At 44.3% G+C, this 22,971-nt stretch overlaps 1 protein-coding gene across 2 annotated transcripts in view; it reads right to left on the bottom strand.

Annotated features, from left to right (window-relative positions):
• The window catches only part of AOAH (acyloxyacyl hydrolase), a 166,863-nt gene that overhangs the window by 23,097 nt on the left and 120,795 nt on the right, over positions 1 to 22,971 (bottom strand). For both annotated transcript variants that reach the window (XM_088018608.1, XM_088018607.1), the window contains 3 exons: positions 9,859 to 9,895; positions 9,034 to 9,108; positions 711 to 883 (listed from right to left, as the gene is read on the bottom strand). In XM_088018608.1, the coding sequence (XP_087874734.1) occupies positions 711 to 883; positions 9,034 to 9,108; positions 9,859 to 9,895 (285 nt within the window). The remainder of the gene's footprint in view (positions 1 to 710; positions 884 to 9,033; positions 9,109 to 9,858; positions 9,896 to 22,971) is intronic.

Here is a 22,971-nt window from a genome sequence, read left to right on the forward strand (position 1 = left end):
GTTTCTGGAGATCTTTAAAGCATTTCAGAGCCAAGGACTCCAAGAGAGTGTAGAAGTAGGAAGCAAGCCCCCTGGAGGATGTGTTGTGTAGAATTTTAACTGCCACCAGGGTCCACAGAATTTCTTAGAATTCTGGCCACCAGAGGCACTCACCATTGAGGTTTGGAGAAATCCTTCTCTTTGACTTGAGCTTCATCCGCTTAGTCTAGATCTCACTTTTCATTAAAGGAGTTTCCTGATTTAAATTCTTACCCTTCAATTTGTCCTAATTCTACATTAAAAATTTCTGCCCTTTCTGACTTTGGATCTGGTTCTGACCATCTTTGGATACTGGCCTTTAGGTCTGTACCTCAGGGCTCTTGCCTTCACCAGTTCTGACCTATGCACCATGGTGGCATTTTAGGTGTATTCCTATATGGTTTGAACAACATATATTCGAACTATGTATAACTGACATTGCTAAAGAGTAAAAGTATCGAGGCACCTGGGTGGCTCAGAGGGTTAAGCGTCTGCCTTCGGCTCAGGTCATGATCCTGGGATCCTGGAATCGAGTCCCACATCTGGCTCCCAGCTCAGTGGGGAGTCTGTTTCTCCTCTCCCTCTGCCTTCCCCCTGCTCATGCTCATGCTCTCTCTCCCTGTATCTCTCTGTTTCAAATGAATAAATAAAATCTTTTAAAAAAAGGAGTAAAAGTATCTTCAAACTAATACCAAGAGGATAATATCTGTTGTGCAAATTATCCCAGAGAAATGTTCCATCCGGTAAGCCGTATAAAACAACATGGCTGCCATTTGGCAGGTGGGAATTTAGATGCTTCAGAGTCTGCATGATACTGGAGTATAATTTCTCAGGAGTGGTCATTGCTGCGACTGGGTCAACTTTCCTGTTGGTGAAAGAAACAGAAGATATCTTAGTAGATAAGGATAAATGCATACACATACATTAACACCCCTACCTCTCCTCCCCCTGCCCCATACACACAATGTAGTAGTTATTGGTGTTATTTGCAAAATATGTTAAGCTTCCTGACTCTCTTGTGATTGGGTGGGCCATGAGACTGATCTAGCCTTTCAGTTGTGAGAGGTGACATGTGTCATGTTTGTTGATATGAGAACCTCTAGAATGCTCTCTGCCATGAGTCTGGGCAATGTTCTATATAGCAGCTGCTACACTAATCTGAGTCCTGGAATAGAGTCCCACAGTGATCCCTGGGCAACAATGTAGTATGAGTAAATGTTTGTTGTTTTATGCTACTAAGATTTGAGGCTGTTTGTTCCTGCAGCGTGTCCTTACCTATCCTGACTGATACACACAGTTAATAGAATCAGAGGGGTCTGGTATTACTTATTCTTCGTTAGACCCTTTGAGATCTGTAACTTCGTCTTGAAACTTTTCATATATATCACAGTTAGGAAAATGCAACTTTACTGAGAAATAAAATGACAGTATGTATCCACACTACATCCTTCCTTCCTACGTTGAATTTGAATTTACACACTTTTAGGAATACATTAAGTTTGAGTTAAGATACTAACCTGCATTAACCTGGGACTAGACTGTAGAATTCTTTAAGATTTTCATCTACTCTTTAAACTGCCTTTTGTTAACCTAAATGGAATCCTAAGTTGTTTTCTATTTTGAGTCCTTAAAATCCCAAATTTACACAATGATCCTATAGTGGGTTGAATAGTTTCCCTCAGAATGTGACCTTATTTGGAAATAAGGTTTTTGCAAATGTAAAGATGAGGTCATACTGGATTAGAGAGGGCCCTAAATCAAAAAACAAGTGTCCTTCCAAGAAGAGAAGGTGTCACGCAGACACGCACCCAGGAAAGAAAGCCATGTGAAGCTGGAAACAGAGACTGGAATTAGGTTGCTAGAAACCGAGGAATTCTGAGGATTGCCAGGAGCCCCCCGGAAGCATAAAGAACAAGAGACGATTTTCTCCTAGACCTCTCAGAAAAAGCATAGCCCTGCTGACACCTTGAGTTTGGACTTCTAACCTCCAAAACCGTGAGAGTTGTTTGAAGTCACCCAGTGTGTGGTGTTTTGTTAAGGCAGCTATGGGGAACTTAATACAGATTCCAAACCAGGGAAAGTAAGTCTACTACTCCCAGGCTGGACCTGAGGCGTAAGTGACATGGAAGGAAGGGACAGAAAGAAGCCCCCAGGGATGTCCACTATTATCACCTTTTTAAATTTTTCTTTTTTAAGATTTTATTTTTAAGTAGTCTCTATACCCAACATGGGGCTCGAACTTACAACCCTGAGTCACATGCTCTACCTACTGAGGCAGCCAAGCGCCCCTCCACTGTTATCACTTCGAAGGGAGTTCCTAAATGGACATTGATGCTGCCATTTTGGAGGGAATTTTTCAAAATGTATCAACATTTGGGGCTCCTGGGTGGCTCAGTTGGTTAAGCATCTGACTCTTGATTTTGGCTCAGGTCGTGATCTCAGGGTCATGAGATTGAGCCTGGAGTTGAGCTCCGCACACAGTGGGAGTCTGCTTGAGATTCTCTCTCTCCCTCTGCCCCTCCCCCTTGCGTGCACGAGCTCGCGCTCTCTCTCAAAAAAAAAAAAGTATCAACTTTTAAAGTTGGCTTTACTTTTGACCTTGAAATTTACAGTAACATTTCCACAAATTTGCAAAGATGTACATACAAGTATTGCAACATTGTGTTAAATAGGGGCACCTGGGTGGCTCAGTCGTTAAGCGTCTGCCTTCGGCTCAGGTCGTGGTCCCAGGGTCCTGGGATTGAGCCCTGCATCTGGCTGCCTGCTCAGCGGGAAGCCTGCTTCTCCCTCTCCCACTCCCCCTGCTTGTGTTCCCTCTCTCTCTGTGTCTCTGTCAAATAAATAAATAAATAATCTTAAAAAAAATAGTGTAAAGTTAGAGAAAGCCAAAAGCCCGGTTGTATAAATGTTAGTAAATCCATGAGGTAGAAGGCTATACGGTCACTAAAAAGAAAGAAGTAACTAGTACAGGTGATAGTTATAAAACATTCTGAGTTACTAAGTGCCACTGAATTGTTCACTTTAAAATGGTTAATTTTATATTATGTAAATTTTATCTCAATAAAATAAAAAAATTAAAAAATAATGAAGTAGTTTGTATGTATTAGCACGGAAAAGACTGCTAAAAAGTATTGTTGATTGAAAAGAACAAATTACAGAGCAGTAAGCATACTGTTATTTCATTTCAATGAATATTAATCAGTCTGTAAGTCAGAATTTGCAAAGAAAAAATCTGGACGCAAATACATTAAACTGTCTCCATTGGTTAGCTTGGAGCAGGCTGGTGGGGGAGTGGTAGGGAGTGATTATGGGGAAACTCACTTCCTACACCCTACATTATTCGAACTTTTCACAACAGATATTATTTTGTAATCAGAAAAATAATAAAAATAAAACAGATTCTCATATTATTTTTATTCTCTCTCAAGTAAGGGAGGAAAAAACCGGACTCCACCTAAGCTTTAATGGAAGCAGAAAGCATTGTAATTTTATGTCATTTGTCCCCCACCTATTCCACTTAGTCAAATAAAATCACCTTCTAAATTGCTGCTATCCAGAGTTGACAGGCTGATCACAGATGCAAAGATCACTTTGGCTCATTTGTGACAAGCAGTATGTACCCATACAGAGGAGAAGGCAGAGCAAGGCTGATGTTAGGGGTTACCAGTAAGGTCTTAGTTGTGGGTGGTGTACATCCTTCTACTCTATCTATTGGTTTGCTTAGGACTCTCCCACCCTGCCCTGAAAAAAAAAAGAAAAGAAGGAAAGATGTCCGATTTTACAACCCCCCGCCACCCCGCCGCCCCGCCCCCCGCGTATAGGACAGAATGCTAAATTCATGTTTTTTGTTACCTTGGAAAAAATCATACTACTTTATGAGTAAAAATCTCCTAACCTGAATAAAAAGCTCTCATAAGGATGGATATGAGATTAGGTTGCCTACCTACTAAGGACCGAAGGCTGGGTAGGGGCTTTGGCTTGACTTGCATTATGTGCAGAAGGGCTAGAATGATCCCAGTTTGTGACGAAGATTCAGGCTGCTTTGTGGGTTTTCGCAGCCCAGGAGGACCCACCCAGAGTAACCAGGTTTGATATTCACTGTGTGTGTAGGGTGACAGCAGGGGTGAAATGGAAGCAAGCTGGTGTCCATACCCTATCTTCCATCATCGGTAAGGCGAGCGCATACTGCTTATTAACTTTTGCTTTGGCGCTTCAGTTTTTTTTTTTTCTTTTCCTGCTGATACACTAGTGCTTTGGCACAAAGCAATTATGCTGAGCTATGACTCTCCAATCACATAAAGCCAAGATGAGTTAAGATGGAGAAAAGTCCCAAACTCCCTATTTAATGATTATTTTTTGGCTAGAGATACAACCCTGATGGTAACAAATATTCTGAGCTAATTTGTGCTTTTGCAAGAGCACCCCAGAACTGAAGCAAGCATAACCCAAATGGCTAATTACTAAGTGAAATCAAAATGGAAGCCTTGGTGTTGCTGGCGGAACATTCTCTAGTCATCTTTGCTCCATTATGCATAGCTACGTAAGTTACACATGTGCGTTGTCAGTTAAACACTTTAATGTGCATAGCAAAATTAACTGATTTTTTTTTTTTAAAGTAAGCTCTAGGCCCATCGTGGGGCTTGAACTTATGACCCCAAGATCAAGAGTCACATGTTTTACTGATTAAGCTAGACAGGTGCCCCCATATTGATTCTTACTTCAGGCAAGGGCAAATGGGTCTAAGTGACAGGTGGTGGGTCACCCCTTCTGGATGCCATAGAAGGTGCCTTCTGACTTTGTCCCTGAAAAATTCTCAATGCCATTTTGATCTGCGTACTCCTCCTCTGGTGGTTTCTGAGGAGACTTGGCACTAGTATTTTGGAGACCAGAGTCCCAGTGGTTTGGGAAACATCTCCTAAGCCTTCTCTGATGTCCGCCGCAGATTGAACGGGCTGAGCTGGAAGCGTCTAACCCTTTCCTGGCCACGTGTGCTGGAACCCGTGTCAGGTCCACTTTGCCAGCCCAACTTTGCCTGCGCACCCGAGTGCAATACATCCCTCCGCACACCCTGGTGAGCTCACACCAGTCACTCAGACGGAGAGGTGAGGGGTCAGGGGTGCTGAGCTTACAGAGGGCAAGCCTGGGGGATGTGATGAGAGAGCATTGGCATCCCGGGCTGGGCTCTCACACGCCAGGAGCATGCGGCGGGCCAAAGAGAAAGAGCCTCGCCCCTTGGGTGGCTCAGAGCCTGTCCCCCTCATCCTGATGGATTGTGTCTGATCATGAAAGTGAGCCTCGTGACTTGGGTGCAGGGCTGGCTGTGATCCTTTCATTACCCTGGCAACTATTTGAGCCAGATTTCACCTGGTTGAGGCCAGAGAGATGTGCCCCCTCTTAAGGAAGAAGGCAAACAGCCTCTGTGGAAAATATTTCCCAGAAGTAGAGCTGAAGCCCAGAGATGTGTCCCGACTGAGTGCTCAGCCCTCACTCAAGCTAGCATTTGAGTTCTCTCAGCAGCCAGGCAACCACAGGGAGCCCTTTCCTCAGGCCAGCCAGCTGTAATCACATCGCTGTCCTCCCCCGCTGCCCCCCACCAGGAGGCTTCTTGACACAGACTGGGGAAGAGCTAGGGATGCACTAGGCCCACATTACCCCATGCATAGAGGTCCTAGGTCCCTGAAAATGGGGGTGACCTGGAAACATGCTGGCTGGTTGGGAACCTCCTTATCCTTCCCTTGGCCACCCCTGCCTCGACTGAGGAGGCTGGGAAAAGAACTCCTCTGGGCATTCCCTTCCCTGCTGGTTTTTCTACCACTTGATTGGATGGAATGGATTGTTTCCTGCCAGTGCAGTCTCCTTAGGGCCAGTGACCTATCAGCACATTGGCTGGTTTCCTCTTTTTTATTTAAAAAAAAAAAAGTTTTTTAAAATTTAAATTCAATTAATTAACATAGGTTATTGGTTTCAGACGTAGAGGTCAGTGATTCATCAGTCTTACATAACACCCAGTGCTTATTACATCACGTGCCCTCCTTAATGTCCATCACCCAGTTACCCCTGCTGGTTTCCTCTTAATGCAGTGCTGATCGGCTGTCCTAGTGACATCGGAAGCATTGGCATTGCAGAAAAGAAATGCTTGGGTGCTGGGGGACACAGACAACACTTGTAGGGTGGTCCTGGCTCTTTTCATTAGGTGAAAAATGTACAATTAATTTTGTCTAGGTCCACTATAAAAAAATGGAACCATGTCAATATACGTGGCTAGCATTAGATGTTTTATAATTCTATCTCACTTCTGGCAATTTCGACATTCTTCTCAGGGATGTCATGTTGAGGGGTGGAGGAAGGGTTTATGATTTGAGGCCCTTACAGCCATTTCCCTTTCCCAGGCCGCCCCTGCTACTCAAGGTTCTGCTGCTGTAGCTCACTCAAATTTGCCCTATTCCCAGGCATTTTTCTCCTTTTGTATCGCAGACATTCCAGAGCTTTCAAGGGGAGTGATAGGAAAAGCTAGGGAAGCTGGGTTAGCTTTGGCCAGACTGAGTGGAGTCACAGGGGAAAGCTGTGTTTGTCTATGTTACCTTTCTTCTTAAATTCCAGACATTAAAAAGCTATCTTCCAATCATGACCTTCATTCACTTAGCACGTATTTGTTGCGTAACTGCGTGAGTTTGGAGAATTGAGAGAGAAGCACATGGCTGCATTATTTCAGTAAATGCTAGCGTCATCATAAAAAAAGGAAAGAAAAAAGTCAAGCAAATATCCCCAAACTTGTTCCAGGACGGACTTATTATGCAACTCGTTGCTGGCTTGAGCTTTTTATGAGATTGCTTTGCTCATTTTGGGTTGTCTACTCCACCTTGACGAGCTGGCAGATGGGGAGGTATAGCTGCCATCTGTCCTTATTTTTCTAACCCCACCACAGGACATTGCAAAGTGGGCACTGCAGGGACATCCCACACTGCCAACCCTGTTCTTTCCCCCAAATGCTTGCTGCTCCTCTGCCCAGATCCCTGGCTGGGGGAGAGACTGGCATGGTCTCTGGCTGACGTCTGCCTGCCCTTTGGCTCCTTGGAAAAGGAAAAGCAAGCCTGGGCTGGAAGGGCCTCTGAGTAAGCAGGTTCTGCTGGAAAATGCAGTTGCAGGGGTTTGGGCTCTTGGAGTCAAAGCCTCTTTCTGCAGGTGTTCTGGGCTCACTGTCCCCAGTTTGCTCTGTGTCCCCTCCGGGGGAACATGATCCAGAGGCTGGAGGGGCATTGGCCGTTGTGACATAGGTTCATTCTGTTTTGTGATGGGGCTGAGGCTGAAGCTCAGTGCTTCTCCTTCCCTAAGCTCCTTGCGGTCAGGCACTGTGGGCTCTTTGCCATTATGTCCCAGAGCCTGGCACAGCATTTGGCACATCAATGGTGGTGGTCAATACATATGTTTAAAAAAGTGATTGCCTAAAAGAAAGCGGTTAAGGCAGGTGTGGACTATGGAAAGAGCACAGAACCTCATCAGAGAACCTGGTCTGCCTCTCAACCTTGCTACTCATAGCAACATAAGCGAGTTCCTTAACCTTGCCGAACCTGTTTCTTCATCTATAAAATAGGGGCAATCATGCTTTCCTCTTAAGGCTGCTGTGGGGATGAGACGATTTAGGGAGTGGTGTGACTATTGGTTCATGGAGAGTTTGGGGGGTGTTTGTTATTTACCAGCGAGTTCCATGTGGCTCATCACAGAAGTTGGGGCTGGGGACCCCAGTGTGGGGCCTTGGGAGCCTTGGGGTTCTGGGGAGGGTGGTAAACCACCCCAGGGGGTGCCAAGGCGGGGTCTAGCACATCAGCATCTCTTCATCGCAGCATGGTATCTCCTGACCTGAACTCACTTCACTAATTAGGTCTACACCTCCTTCACTGTGAGAGTTCCAGGGCTCTCCTACCTCATGGAGGTGCTGGTGAGAGCAAACACACTTAACTAATATTGAACTGGGTTTTTTTTTTTTTAAACTTTTTATTTATTTATTCATGAGAGACAGAGAGAGAGAGGGAGAGAGGCAGAGGGAGAAGCAGGCTCCCAAGGAGCAGGGAGCCCGATGCGGGACTCGATCCCAGGACCCCGGGATCATGACCTGAGCCGAAGGCAGACGCTTAACCATCTGGGCCACCCAGGCGCCCTATTGAACTGGGTTTTTAGCGCAGGCCTAGAAAGCTTGGTGAGTGAAAGCAAAGGATGGGCAGTGAGTAGGATGACCTACTTCTGGTATCACTTGGGTTGGAGGCCATCTCTGCCATTAATCGATTAATCAGGCAAGTCACATAATCTCTCTTGGCTTTACTTTTCTGTTTTCAAAAATGGTGGGTGGGTGGCTAGTGGGGAGTTGTTCTAGATCTGATCTCACCTTTTTTTTTTTTTCTTTCTTTTTGGCCACAATCACAGGACAGATGGAATTCACATGTGCAGCATATTCTTAGGGGTACACACAATTTTTGAGAAACCTTCCAAAATGTTATGGGAGACTAAGGCATTCAACATTTTGAAATCACTACCTATATTAGCTGGTTAGCAAAACTGTTTTCATACTATGGGCCATGGACATAAGTAGGTTTGGCTGTAAATTATACACAGTTTGTTTGCGAATGCTCTGAGCCTATGCTGTCTCTACCACATCAGAATGTGAGTGAGGAACCTATTCTTATGGGGTAGCTATAATTCGGCTTTATTTTACTTAAAAGGCCATGATATTCAGTCTTGGATTCTTGCTTAGTAGCAGCATGTATCTTGTGATACAACTGAGAACTTGTATCGTGACATACCCATTTGTTGGGAATCAGAGCAGAGAATTAATGGATCAGATATTTTTTGAAGGGTCTTTCAGCTTCACGCATTGGTTCTATCAATTTCATATGTGTCTAGGACTTGCTAAGACAGAGAAATTCAACTCAACAGCAGACTAGTGTAACAGTGGAGTGGAGGAGAGAAGAGGGGGACCCCAGAGCCCAAGCATCTTCAAAACCTTCTTTCTCCATAACTCACCCCTTGCAGACATCATTTCCAATCATGGCGTATATGACGATGGCTGGATGGTCCAACAGTTGGTTCCTAGACAAACTGAGAAGCCAGAGATGGACTGTGAATGGCAAGCCCTCAGAAACTGAACTTTGTCACAGCCAATGTCACAGCCTAGGCCCGTGAAAGGATCTTTGTATGTCTCCCACTTTGGTAACTTTTTGCTATTTTTCTTTCATTTCAGAATCACTCTTCCCATTTCCCCCTTCTTCTGTATAATCTGTAAATTACTTCCCCATGAGGGAAAGACCACATAAATGCATAGAATTGAAAAGAGCGGATTGAAGTCTCCAGGAGGCGCACACGGTACCATCTTCTTAGGATTTTTCACAGCGTTTGTCCTCAAGTGTTACTGGCTTCCTTCTGTCCAGATTTGTAGGACATTCTGATGGCTGAGCTTCTGTATCGAACTTTCGAAATTCCAGGGTTTCCCAAGGTTTCCATTCTGGGCACCCTGGGCCTTGTTTCTGAATTTTAAGCTCAAAATGAGCACATAAAGTAGGAAAATGAAATATTTTTTTTTTTTTGCCCTTTTTCAGCTACTTTGGCTGTACTTAAGTTTGACCCTCTTTGTACGCATTTTTATGATCCTTCTTCAAGGACATATGCAAATTAATCACTTCCCATGTCCACTGGCCCAAGAAGTGATAATGTTCCAGTGTTTGGGAGTGACTAGCAAGGTATTGGTGCTCGGTACAAGTGATTACAGGGTGACAACTGAGGGTTTCCCTTCTTTCTTCACAACGAGAAACCCAATCTAAAAACAACTTCATATATCCCTCTTTCACTTACGTTTCTAGAAATCTCTCCAGGTTTTGGGAAGATGCACCTGAATAATTAAAATTAAGAAAATAATTAAAGTTAGTGAGTTCAATTCAACACTATCAGTATGATAGGCTGATTGACTGAAATCATGGAGAAGTCTTCCTGTGCAGCCAGAGGTCGTCGGCACCATCACAGGGACGGGAATGACTTCATCCTAGAACTCTCCTTAATGGGTTTTCTGTTTACTTGGCATTATGTTAACATCATCCTAAATTCTTTGGATATTCAGGTCTGAAGATATTTCCTAAGCATGAATGAGTAAACTTTCTAGTAGATGCAAGAAAATGATATATATCTATCTCCAAAAGGAGACTACCCCAAAGATTAAGGAATTGGGTGAGTGATGAGAAGAAGTAAAAAGGATTCTTTGAGACCTACCTATCCCCCTAGAAAGCCCCATTTAATCACCTGCTGGTATCCCTGCTCATTCCTGAGGCTCCTCCTGGTTGGCTGGCCTGTGCAAGGTTCAGACTGTACAGGGCCTAGATTTCAACTCCTATCATGACATGAATGACCATCCTCACTCTATCCCTGTTACCACCTGTAATGTATCTCTTCCATGAAAATTGTATTCATTGAATACTCATTTTACTGTGGACACTCTGTTAGGCACTTATATTATTTGTTCATTTAGGCCTTCGCACAGCTCCGTGAGGTAGGTATGGTCATATTCCCATTTTATAGATGAGGAAACTGAGGTGTACTTAAGTGAGTTTCCTGAAGCCACACAAGCAATAATATGGAGAACTGAAATTCAAACCCAGTCCCTTCTGTCTGTAATACTGAGCTCTGGTATTGCTCCTCTAGTCTGGGGGTCTAGAAAAAGTGAACCCAAACCCGCTAGTTTGTCCCTTGGAGGCTGGTCTGCAGTAACAAGTGAGTAATCATCAGATGGGTGGTACAACTCATGGGACAAGGCAGATTCTCCTGTAATTTCCAGCCATAGAAGCCTGGGGGCAGGTGCACTGTATGGTAGAGTCAGTGAATGTTTTTACGGATCCACATGGGAAAAGGGGGCCTGCACAGCTGTGAAGGTCATGAAAGCTCACGTACCCTTGAAGCAGTGTGGCCTCTTCTTCACATACAGCTGGAATCAAACTATACTGGCAGCGCTGACGTTCTCTGGGTTGATTCAGGAATTTCAGTACATTGAACGAAGGCTGCTTTATTTCCTTTTTTATTGCAGTAGAATATACAGCCATCAACTTTACCATTTTAACTTTTTTTGAGCCTACAATTAAGTGGCATTAAGTACATTCACATTATGGTGCAACCGTCAGCACTATCCATCTCTAGAACTTTTCCATCATTGCAAATTGAATCCCTGTACCCATTAAAGAATAACTAGGTACCTCATATAGGTAGGATCATTGAATATTTGTCTTTTTGTGCCTGGCTTATCTCATGTAGTTTTCACAGTTCATCCATTTGTAGCATGTGTCAGAATATCCATGCTTTTAAAGGCTGAATAATTTTTCATTGTATGGATATACATCATCTGGATTGTCCATTCATCCAGATTGTCCATTGTTGATAGGCACTTGCTTTGTTTCTATCTTTTGGCTATTGTGAATGATGCTACTATGAACACTGGTATACAAGTATCTGTTTAGGCACCTCCTTTCAATTCTTTTAGGTATATACCTAATTGAAATTGCTGGACCATATGGTAGTGCTATGTTTAATTTTTTTTGAGAAACCGCCATACTGTTTTTATTTCCTTTATGTAGTGAGGTGGGGTATATTCAATAAGCACACAAACAGAAATTAAGAGCAGTCAGTTCATCTCAGCATGCGTGCATTCCTTCACCCTCTCCATTCATTTGCCGAACACCTGCCACGTGCCTGTAAGAAATTGACAGATGGGTTGGACACAGCCTCTATATCTGAGGAGCGGCGTCTATAGGGGTAAGGGTTAATGCAAATCCAAACCCAATGCTTGAAAAGAGGAAAGCCCAACGTGATTTCAGCCTCTTATCTCTGCTCAGAGAATGCGCCAGATTTTTACAACACCGAGTCCTAAATGTAGACTCCAAGTATTTCTGGGTGTTAGATTGCTCCCTACTGTTCTCAAGAGGGAGGAGAAGGTGGACAGCCAATGCCTGCTGACATATCCTCCGGTGGCTCACTCAGCTGGGCCTTTCATTCAGTTCCAGCCCCATGACTCTCAACTTCCCGTTTTCAGTAGGATAACAATCAAGAGGGGTTTAATTCTCACTCTTTGATTTTTCTCTTAATGAGAAATGAAAACTAATGAAAGCTCAAGCCATGAGTGGGAAAAAAAATTAAAGGACCAGGTCAGGCCAATAATTTCCTCATTATCCAGAGTACAGCTGGGAATTTGAGGTGCAGAGCACCCACAGAGCTTGAGGAGAATCAAAATGAGAACCTGTCATGGCTTGCCACATAGCCAGCCCCCTCCCCGGCCCACACCACCCACATCCCTTTGCTGCTCAGGACAAGAATGGCAGGCCAATTGCAACCGGGTGCGGTGAGTTTAGAAACAGCAATCACAAACAGCCACTCAACAGAGAGGACGTGCCTATTCTTCTTTACCCAAATGCTAATTTTTTTTTCCTGGTGAATATTTATATTATAAGCACAGAATTCTCTGCACTCTAGAGTTGTTGCGCCTTCCACAATTTACATTTACTTTTGGGAATCTTCATTTGATGAGATTATGTAATTAGCTTAGGTAATTCCCACATCACTTTCTCTTAATTCCCTCTTCCTGTCATTTTGCTATTCTTTTAAAGCTCCATCAACATTTGCTGTTTCTCTCCCTCCTGAGCTCTCTTGTCTTTCTGCTCCTGGATATAGACTTCTTCTCAGCTGCTGATTTTGCTGTTGCCATTGTAGAAAATACTGAAGCAGCTGGACCTGGAAGACGTGAGCAGGAAAGAAAGGCAGCTCCTAGCCTGTGGGATGTGGCAAAACAAGGGGGGCATTTGAAGAACTGCCACCACCCTTGAGAGGTCCATAGTCTAGTCTCTACAATTAGAAAAGATGTGACTATGAAAGAGGGGCATTTGATTTATTCATCAAGGCGGCCCAAGGGAGAATCTACCTGTCCGCAGTTAAGGGAAGAAGGGGGTCTTTTTGGCCATCGAAGTCTGAATTCTGGTTCATTCAGTGCCTTTTAAATGAGGAATAGTGCTTTGCAAGAAGAGAAGAAGGGTTTCACATACTCTCAGCATCGGCAGCAAGTGTTTTGTATCCTGGGCATTCAAATCAACTGGTAAGACACTTTTAATGGACTTCTAAATGAGCTTGCAACTTTCTGCACTTGGCCCAGAATAGGCGTGCTCAGTCTCAAATTCTTCATGGAAAAAGACAAGGTATATTTAAATATAACAGGTCTTCATAAATTAACGCATTACCTTGATAATGTTTATGGAGTACTTACTCTGTGTCCGGCATTGCAACAGATGCTGGGGACACATCAGAAAATAGAAAAGACATGGTCCCTATTCTTGTGAAGCTTATAGTCATGAAACAGATAATGAACATAAAGTGTTAGAATTCCAAGAAGCCCTGAAGAAGTCATGTGACGCTGTGTACTGAAAGAAAAGTAGGTGTTTCCTTTCTTGAAGCTAAGACAAGAACTTGTTAATTAATTTCCAATAAAATACCTGATGCATTCTTACACATGACTCAAAGAAATCTCTAGTTGAATGCCATCTTGGTTATAACTATCTGAATAGGACAGGGGCAGATCCAGGTTTCAAGTTCTGAGGCTTATATAATTTGGGGACTCCTCTTTAAGGAAGAGGACACAAAACATGAAAATGAGACCAGACATAAAGGGAAGCCACAGTGGAAAGAGACAAGGGTCTTAACCAATTGCGGTTAAATATCTTAAGTTGACAAATTTTACAAACTCATATGGTCACCAGGCTTGGGGGCGGGGGGCTGGCCTTCAGCTGCAGCCTCATTAGCTTCATAACTCTGCCTCTTGGTGCTCCTTAGAGGCCACGTGTGAAGTCTTGGAGCATCAGCACTGGGTGAGACCTCCAAGAGCATGTGATCAGGCAGCCCACTTTACAGAGGAGGCCCAGAGACAGAAAGAGACTTGGTCAAGTCCTACAGCTAGTAGCAGTAATCCATTTCAAATGCCAGTTTAACAACAGACATTAGTAACGACTGAAATAGATCAAGTGGCCTTGAGTCTAGGTCGGGAGATATCAGAGGACAACAAAATGCTAACCTTACAGCTGGTTTGGTAGTACTCTTAATTCTGGTTTTCTTCTTCAATTGACCTGCTGCTATTTGCTTTTCACAGCCCTCCAGTACCTGTTCCATACTTTCTGACCAGGTTTCACAGCTGTATTCTGTGGGCCAGACTAGGTGGAGCATACTTACTCTACTGTACCCAGAACCAGAAACCTAAAAAGCATTATAGAGAGTATAAAATGTTCATGGATAATGTGTTGTCATACATGGACCTAAAGCAAACCTAATGATTTTTTTTAACTTTCATCAGATTTTAAATAATGCAGATTTGACTCATATTTTTATATTTGAAGAAGCATTGTGAAGAGTATGACTTGTATAAAATCCGGTTAAAAAAATCAGCCATAAGAAATTTAAATTCCTTCTTTTCCCTAAAAATGTTTGCTTGTGATAAGTAGAAACATTCTAATACATTGACCTTGAGCTCAAAATACTAGCACTTAATAATTGTTTGTTGTGACAGTTTCTGATGGTGTTTCTCCTACTGAAAATGCTTTCAAATTCACAAGTGTGGTTCTGAATTTCTGTGACAAACTAGATAAATGATTCCGCCAAACATATATTTTTAAAAGAATGTAACAGTCTTCCCAGCATGGTGCTCATCTGCCTCCTAGTCTCAAAACTTGACAAAGCTTCACCAACATCCTTCAGCCACGCTGAACTTCTCTCGTCCTTCTTCCCAAAGATATTTTGCCCTTGGAGCCTCTTTGCACTGAGTCACCATCTCCCTCTGCTTTTTGGATTCCTATTTTTTTTTTTTTCCTGCAGGGTGCTCTGCTCAAATATACCTTGTCGGTGAAGTTTTCCTATCCTTCTCCAGGCAGAGATAAATGCCTGTCATCTCCAGAGACCTCAACCTACCTCTCTTTTAGTGTCATTTCACAAGAACCGTAGTTGTCCCCTTATTTGTCCCTCTTTTCCATTTAGTTACGCTCTCCTTGAAGGCGGGGACTTCGTCCTGTTCACCTATTTCTAGAAGCTATTACAATATTGGAGAGGAAACGGAGTGGTGGGGGCAAAATCAAGTGGAAAATGAGAAGGAGGGAAGTAAAAGAGAAGACCAGAGGTAAAGGCACATCCTAGCAAGGTTTGGAGCTGATAAAAAACCCAGCAAGTTCATTTAAGCTATCAACACAAGTAACAGTGAACTTGCCCCACGTGTCCCTTATCTTAAGCCCTAAACAAAAGGGATCTATTGAAAGGAGACCCGTAAGACTTCAGGAACCCTTGCCATTGACAATGACATAAAATAGTAGAAGATATTTGCTTCTGAATTTGCCATTGGCAAGTGCAGATTCAAGAGGTACAGGATGGAAATCTTGACCTAAACAGAAGAATGGAAAGCTCACACTCTTCACATTATGATCATTGTCAGGTGCTCTGCTTCAAACTGGATGAAATGCAAGGGACCAAGGAGAAGCCAGAAAGGGCTGCAGAGATAAATCCTAAGAAATTGCTCCACTTGGATCAGAATGTCTCCATTGTTTAATGATGCTTGGAGACTGAAAGCCTTGAAAGTTTTAAAAAAGGGAATAGATTCCCCTAACTAAAAGGAGGGAAATGTGTCCCTCTATATGAAACGTGTCAGATTGAAATGTTTTTCTTCCAAAAGTTTCTACTATAATCAAACATTGTATCTTGGAGATACATTTGGTCCTTAGGAGAAATAACAAGTTTTGTTACCTGCAGGCACATAGCCTATCTGCATTTATCTTTTAGACCAAGCATCTCAAAAATTGGTATTAAAATTGGGCTTTGTTGCTGTGAGCACACTGGATCATGGCTCCCAAATAAAGATATCATAGTTGTTTTGTTATAAATAATTTCTGTCATCTCCTCTCAACATTTTGGGTTGAGACCAAAAAACTTGACCCAGGAGTTGGGTTCACTAAATACTTTCCTGAGGGGCCTACTTCCACTTGGCAAGGTAACTTCTTTGCTTTTCTCCAGGACTCTGTGGCTTTTAAAAAATTGTCTAAAAATTGTCTTTTTTGCAATGATTTCCAGAAAGTTGCAATAATTTACAAAGATTGAAATAATTTACAAAAAGTCGCAAAAATAGAACAAAGGATTTGCACCTTCCCTTTACCCAAATTCCCTCAGTGGGAACATCTCTCACAATCATAGTACCGTGATCAAAATCAGGGACTTCACACTGCTATAAGCTCTTGCCTTATCTCTAGACCAATTCAAATTTCACTGATTGTCCCACTAGTGGGTCAGCCCAACTCAGACCCAACACTTTCTGGGTCAATCCAGTTCAGGATCACATACTGCATTCGGTCTCGTGTCAGTTTAGTCTCCTTTAAGATGGACTAATTCCTCAGTGTTTTTTGACCTGGACCCTTTTGAAGGGTACTGACCAATTATTTTGTAGAGTGCCCTTCGAATTCGAGTTTGTCTTATGTTTCCTCCTGATTAGATTTAGGCTATGCATTTTTGTCAGGAACACACTAGCAGATGCTCAGTTAGCTAGTTAAAGGTAGAAAATCTGTTTTGTTGGAGAACAGAGATCACGAGGCAGGGTGGTGGTTGTAATGAAAATAGTAAGTTCTTGTATGTATCACCGAATTCAGCGAAGCCTGGATTCATACTCATTTATAGTTTGTTTTTTCGTCCTTCTTTTACCTTTTTTCTTGCCTATCCCTGAGAGGACCACTTTTGATAACGAGGGAAGGCCGGCACGGAATGCTGGGTCGGGGTGTCTAATTCTGATCACCTACCTCTCCAGGGCGGGGGTTGGTTGTTCTAGACAGTGAAGGTGGTAACGGCGTAGTAAAGATGGTGACTTCAGAGGCCAGACTCTAAAAGGGGGGCAGCATGGTGTGGCTGGGAGCAGGGCAGACAGGCTCTGACATGACTGGTGGGATTCAGACCCAGGCTTGAGCTCTACCACTGACAAGCTGATGGACCATTAATCACCTAGGCTATTAAACCTACCCAAGCCCCAGTGTCCTCACCTGTAAAACAGGGTTGCTCTGTGGATTAATTGGGGATAGAATATGTAAAGTACTCAGCATAGTGTCTGGGTGAGAGAAGGTACCTTTAATGAACTGAATATTTGTGTCCCTCCAAAATTCGTGTTGAAATCTAACCCCTGCTGTGAAGGTCTTTAGGGGTGGGGCCTTGGAGAGGAAATCAGGCCTGGAGGGTGGAGTTCTCATGAGCAGAACTGGTGCCCTTTCAGACGAGGCGGAGCGCTAGCGTGCTTTCTTCCTGCCACGTCACAAGAGGAGACGACAAGAAGTCAGCAGTGTGCAAGCCGGGAGAGGGCTCTCAGCCAGAACCCGGCCGTGCTGGTGTTCTCATCTCGGACTGCCAGCCTCTAACACTGTCAGAAACGAATTTCTGTTGTTTTGAAGCCACTCAGTCTGTGGGGTTTTTTGTTAAAGCAGTCTGAACTAAGTCGGCAGGCAGTACTTATTATTAGCTGAAATCTATAAAAGTAATAACAGCACTAGCAACCTCACACAACTGTCCAGCTGCATCCACCCATCCAGCTAATGGACGCCCCCCCGAGACTCGTGCCCTGACCTACGGTCCTGGACCGTATTTGCGGCGAGAATACATGATTAGCTGCCGAGGGCCTGAGAGGACACCAGTGTGCTCTTTCTGGCTTTCTGGCTCGGAGTAAGGCCTGGCGTGGGGTTTCTGTGCCCCAGGCAAGCTCCTTTGATCGTTCTTCTGCTTGTTGAGGAAGTGAACTCCTTTCTGGCGCATCTCTTTAAGTCCAAGAGCAGGATGGACAGCTCCCTCATGTCCACCATTTTTAGAGCATCTCCCAGAGATACCTTCTCTCCTCCTGCTTCTCAGCCAGGGCCTGGTCACCTTGCAGGAGCCCTTCCCCACTTTGGCACATTCTGTTGTGCATTGAAGTCCTAGTTCTCCTGTTCTTTGAACAGTTCCTGGTCCCTTAGACTGGGGAGGGGGGCTGAAGCCTCAAACGGCCACAGTGGCCAGGTAGCTAAACCCCTAGTCCACTGAAGGGGAGGCCACTACTCAGCTCCAACCAACTCTCACCAGGCAGGAGTGTGGCTGTGTTGCCAGGGCTGCTGATTTTTGGAGAGAAATAAAAAATGGATTTTTATGGAAAAGCTCTCGAGTTTTAAATATCAGCAACAAATCAAATTAAAAACAAAACACTTAAACATGGAGTGAGCCTGAAGACTGAGGTCTGATTTAGAATTTCAGAGTCATAGAGCCAGATGAATGTTGAGATTATCTGGTTGAAGCCCTTTATTTTACACATAGGGAAACGGAGGCCCAGAATGAGGAGGCATTCACTGAGGCTCTGGAGCCAGCCAGGGCTTGAAGGTGGTCACGCATGCATTAATGCTTAGTCTTTTTAGCCTCTGTGCCCATTAGAGCGACTGGTGCTCAGAAATATGAGCAGAGACCACGAAGGCATGGAGATGAATTTAGGGCTCGCCTCTCCCCAGACTTTTCACTGGAGAGCAACAGGAAAGAGTTGTACTGTACTGCAGTACACGAATAAGGTGATTTCCTTTGCTGGTAATCTCGGGGGGTTCATCTCAGAGCAGTGATGTGTATAGAAGCAACAGCTGAACAGCCATCCAGGAGGGAGCCCGGGGCTGAGCTCATAGCCGTCACAGACACGATGTTCCCTGCTCTCCTCTTTCCCCCTTCTCCTCTCCCTTGGCTTCTGCTCCAGGGCCCCCCTCCTCGATCTGCCCAAGAATCTCTTCCTTCACCCCTTCGCTCCCCCCCACCCCACTTCCCGCTTAGCCTTCCCAGCACGTTATCATGAATACAAATTTCATATGCTGCCCTGAATTTTGTCCCTTTCCTCTAGTTTCTCCAGTCTGCTAGATGCTCTCCCATGCTCCAGATGGTTTAATGCAACTTAAAGAAGGGGACCAGCAAGAAGTTCTTGGAGTGGGAGGCCATGGGGAGAAGTGGGGCTTCAAACTGCAGGGAGTTTGAGGCGGGGTTGGGTAGGTGAGGCTGGAATACATGCACTTTGGCCACGTGTTAAAATGCTCCATGTTTCTTATCTACGCACTTCCCGCTAGTCCCCTGCTCTCACTCCTGGTGCGTGGGTGAGCGCCTGGGTGCGCGCCTGGGTGCACAGAGAGTGGTGGCCTCACACCATATGGGGGATTGGGCCTGGAGAAAAAAATTCCTGTAAGCACTTTTGACTTTCTGAAAACAAAACAACCCAAAAGAGGTGTTTACACTAAGGTTGTGCTACACCTGCAAAAACAAAATGAGGAAGGCTGCCAGGGAACAGGACATTCCAAGCTAGTGAAGTGTCCTTTGGAGGCCCCTAACCGGTCCGTCAGAAGTGCCCTCCCCTGCAGGCTGTGTGCTGCGGGCCATGCGGCGATCAGGGGCTGCGATCTGATCTGCTTGCCTCTTAAAGCTGATGAGTCTTGTTTATTTTAGAAGTGGGTGACTCATGAATTTTTATTTACTTAAAAAGACATTGAATACCCCTTTAACATTTTGTTTTTCTTATACCCTTTATTTTAAAAATGAAGTGTAATCCTGCCAATGGTGGTTGTTGCCCACCATGGAAGTTGGCAAAGGATTACTGTGTGTGCTTTTCTTCTCTTCAAAGGCTGAATGTAATTCCTGAAAGGCATTTGGGCTTAAAAGAAAGACCGTGTCAGGTTGACAAGTCCCTATGATGCGTGGCAGAGGCTGAGTATGCTAGTAGTACAAATTTGGTTCCCCCCGGGGCTCGTGCTTACTGGGAAGTCAGACTTGAAGCAAGAAACTCAGCTACAAGCCAAGAAAAGGGTGACAGCAGGGGCAGCAACAAAGGGCTTGTGTGATGGGGCAGGAGGTTGGCTCTGCTGGACATGTGAACAAGGGGCAATGACGTCAGGCAAGGACAGTGAGGGCTGAATAGAACCTAGCATTCACTGAGTCTTCACTGGGCGTGAGGCCCTAAGACCCAATGCTAAGGTCCCCCGCAAAAGTGGACCATGCAGCATGGGTATGGGAGGTGGTTTTGGGGTCTGTGATTGCCTCACTGGACTCCCAGCAGGATACTGACTGGCATTCATACTTCTAGGTCTAACCTCTGAAAGGGGATCATCTTTGAAACCCCTCCTCTGCTTCTCTCCCTTGTAGCATGTTCTAGAGCTCCCCACTCAGCCAGTCAAGGCTTGATCTCCAGCCTCTCCCGCCCCACAGCTTCCGTCCCTTGCCCTACCCATCCTCCGGGGTCCTCAGTTGCCCCACCCTCAGCTCTCACTCCCCTCCACCCCCGTCCTGCCCTCGCCCTGCTTTCCTCCAGCCCTGCCAGGGGAGCCGTAGTCTGCCGCCCGGGCTGCACTCGGCTCCCATTCCCCAGGGCTCCCTTGCAATCTACCCATTTCTCCTCTGGCCCTGGCCCCAACGCCCCTCAGTCAGTCTCAGACCTGCTGTTTACCAGGCCCCATCATTCCCCACTGCTATCCTCAGCCCAGCCTTTGCCTCCCAGAGGGAGCCCTCTTTTTCTGTCAGATTCTCTGGGTCCAGCCGGCTGCCCCTCACCCGTTCCCATTGCCTCCCTGCCCACTCCTGTCTTGAGGGGCCTGGAAACCCAACCCTAGGTGACCCCTCTTGCTGTCCTGGCACTCTGGGAGTAACAGGCCTTCCCATCATGGATGTCTTTTAAATGTGTTTTTGTGTTTTCAAATCTACTTTTTTTTTTTTTTTTAAAGAAACCCTTTACATTTAAACAGCGACTGATTTTTTAAAAATGCTGAGGAAATAATAGGACAAGGTGGTAGGTGGAGTTAGCAACGAGGATGAACATTGAGGAAACACTGCATTTTTCCTCTTCAACCTTATAATAGCTCTGGGAAGGTCAGGTATGGCCTGTTATTATCCCTACTGTGCAAAGTGGGCCCCATCTGGGGTTTGTGATGAATTCTGCAGTGTCATGTGATGTAGTTTAAACACTGGCTTTATTGAAGAAGGGGCAAACTTATGAGGCAGGGTTTGCTCCTGGAACCCCATAATCAGACTGACTTTGGGTGCAGCGTTTCCCCCCAGCAAAATAGGGTGAAGGCGGCGCACTGGAGATAGCTTGTTGTCTAGGCGACCCAGAATGACATCCCGGGTCACTTTTGGCAGTTCTGTTCATCGAACCATGACCCCCATTTTATAGATGCAGAGACAGGCCAGAGAAATTAAATGATTTGTCCTACTCACACACCCATGCCAGCGCCTAAATTCAAAACCAGTCTACTAGTTCACATGGCAAAGAAAAGGAGAAGATTTTATGAAGTAACAAGAAGGGGAAACCTCTGTGGTCTGCTCTCTAGGCCTCGCTTTGCATCTCCAAGAAGTGAGGTGACATTGTGTGAGGAGCCAGCCAACCACAAGGGGTTTTGACCCTTTACCCCTTCACTACATAGGCCCCTTTGCTTGGGGCCCTGGGGGCAAGTTGGAAGCCATAGGAGCTGCTGTGAACAATCTCCTTTGCTAACTGTAAAGATTTAGCAGGAAGCTTGCTGTGCCTAACCCCCATGCTGGAGAATTAATAACACCCAAATTAAAGATGACTTTGACATTTTACATTTTAAAATGCTTTACAATCACTGGCAATCACTGGACCAGTGGTTCACAGTAGAGGGGCCTATAGACGTTTTCCAGATCTTGTATATAAACATCAAGATGAAAATAAGAGCTGTTTCTTTAATTCTCACTGTGCAGTTTTTAAGAAAGTCTTTAATATTCTATTCAACTCTTTCTTCTCTTTCTCCTTTCTGTCTCGCTCCACCCCGCCCCTCTCTCACTGGTTCTGAAACCTAAGTGTAGCCATAAATATGCAGGGCAGAGAAGGCTGACTTTTTCTATATCCAATAAACACCTTGGGGAGTAATTGAAATAACTTGGCACGGCTAGTCAGGTTACATGCTGTATAATACTAAAAGAAAACCCACAGTGAGGAAAAGCAACAGCAAATAGGAAGAAGGACTGGAAATAAAACCAGAACATTAAATAATGAGTAATTATGAGAAACTAAAACAACAGCAACAACAACAATAAAAACCCTCTTAGAATTATAACCTTAGAAAAAGAGTCAAGAAGCATCTTCAAAGAAGTTATACTAGGCGAAGTATACATTCTAGGTATTTCTAAGAATTGCAAATTTAAAGAAAAGGGAGGAGCTCATTCCCTCCCTGCCCTTATACTCCAGCACCACTTCGTTAGACGTACAGAAGGCACAGGTTTTGATCTCATTCTGACATGCATGTTTTTTCATGATTAGGCTTCCCTCCCATCTCTTTTTTCCCATTTTATCTCCACGATTTGAATTTTAAAGGAATGCTGTCAAGACAGCATACCACAAAAGGGAGAAGCGTCTACTACAAATTGTACTTTGTACTTTTTTCGAGTATCTTCCTTTGGTCTTTTTGATTTTACAAAAGATCTCTGTATTTGTTGTGGGTAGAAAGTAATGTTGAGTTGACATGTCTGGGTCTTGTGAGGGAGCGAAATGCTGGTGTCCTAGGCACAGGGAGAAAGTAGCTTATAGCCTGTGTTTCCAGCAGAATCCTATTGCTTATTCTCGCCCTCACCTGACACCCTCGGCTGTGGGATCTTGGGTAAGCCCTTCACTGTTCCTACACTCAGTTTCTTTCTAGTTTTTTTTTTTTTTTAAAGGTTATTTCTATGTAAAAATAAAATCTTCAGAAAACAGAGGAGTAAAAAAAAAAAGAAGTGATCATAATCTATCAAACATGATTTCGGTATATTTTCTGTAGATCTTATGTACATCTAGTTTCTTTTATTTTAAAAAATATAGTAGAAATGAAGCTATACCATCCAACTTTATATCCTGAGTTTTCTTCTGGCAGTGTTTTGTCCTTCTAAATAAAAAAATAT

Source organism: Eumetopias jubatus, unplaced genomic scaffold, assembly GCF_037043125.1.
Source record: "Eumetopias jubatus isolate StellerSeaLion01/CBP00866 unplaced genomic scaffold, mEumJub1_p1.0 scaffold_14, whole genome shotgun sequence".
In the NCBI taxonomy this organism is placed as follows: domain Eukaryota; kingdom Metazoa; phylum Chordata; class Mammalia; order Carnivora; family Otariidae; genus Eumetopias; species Eumetopias jubatus.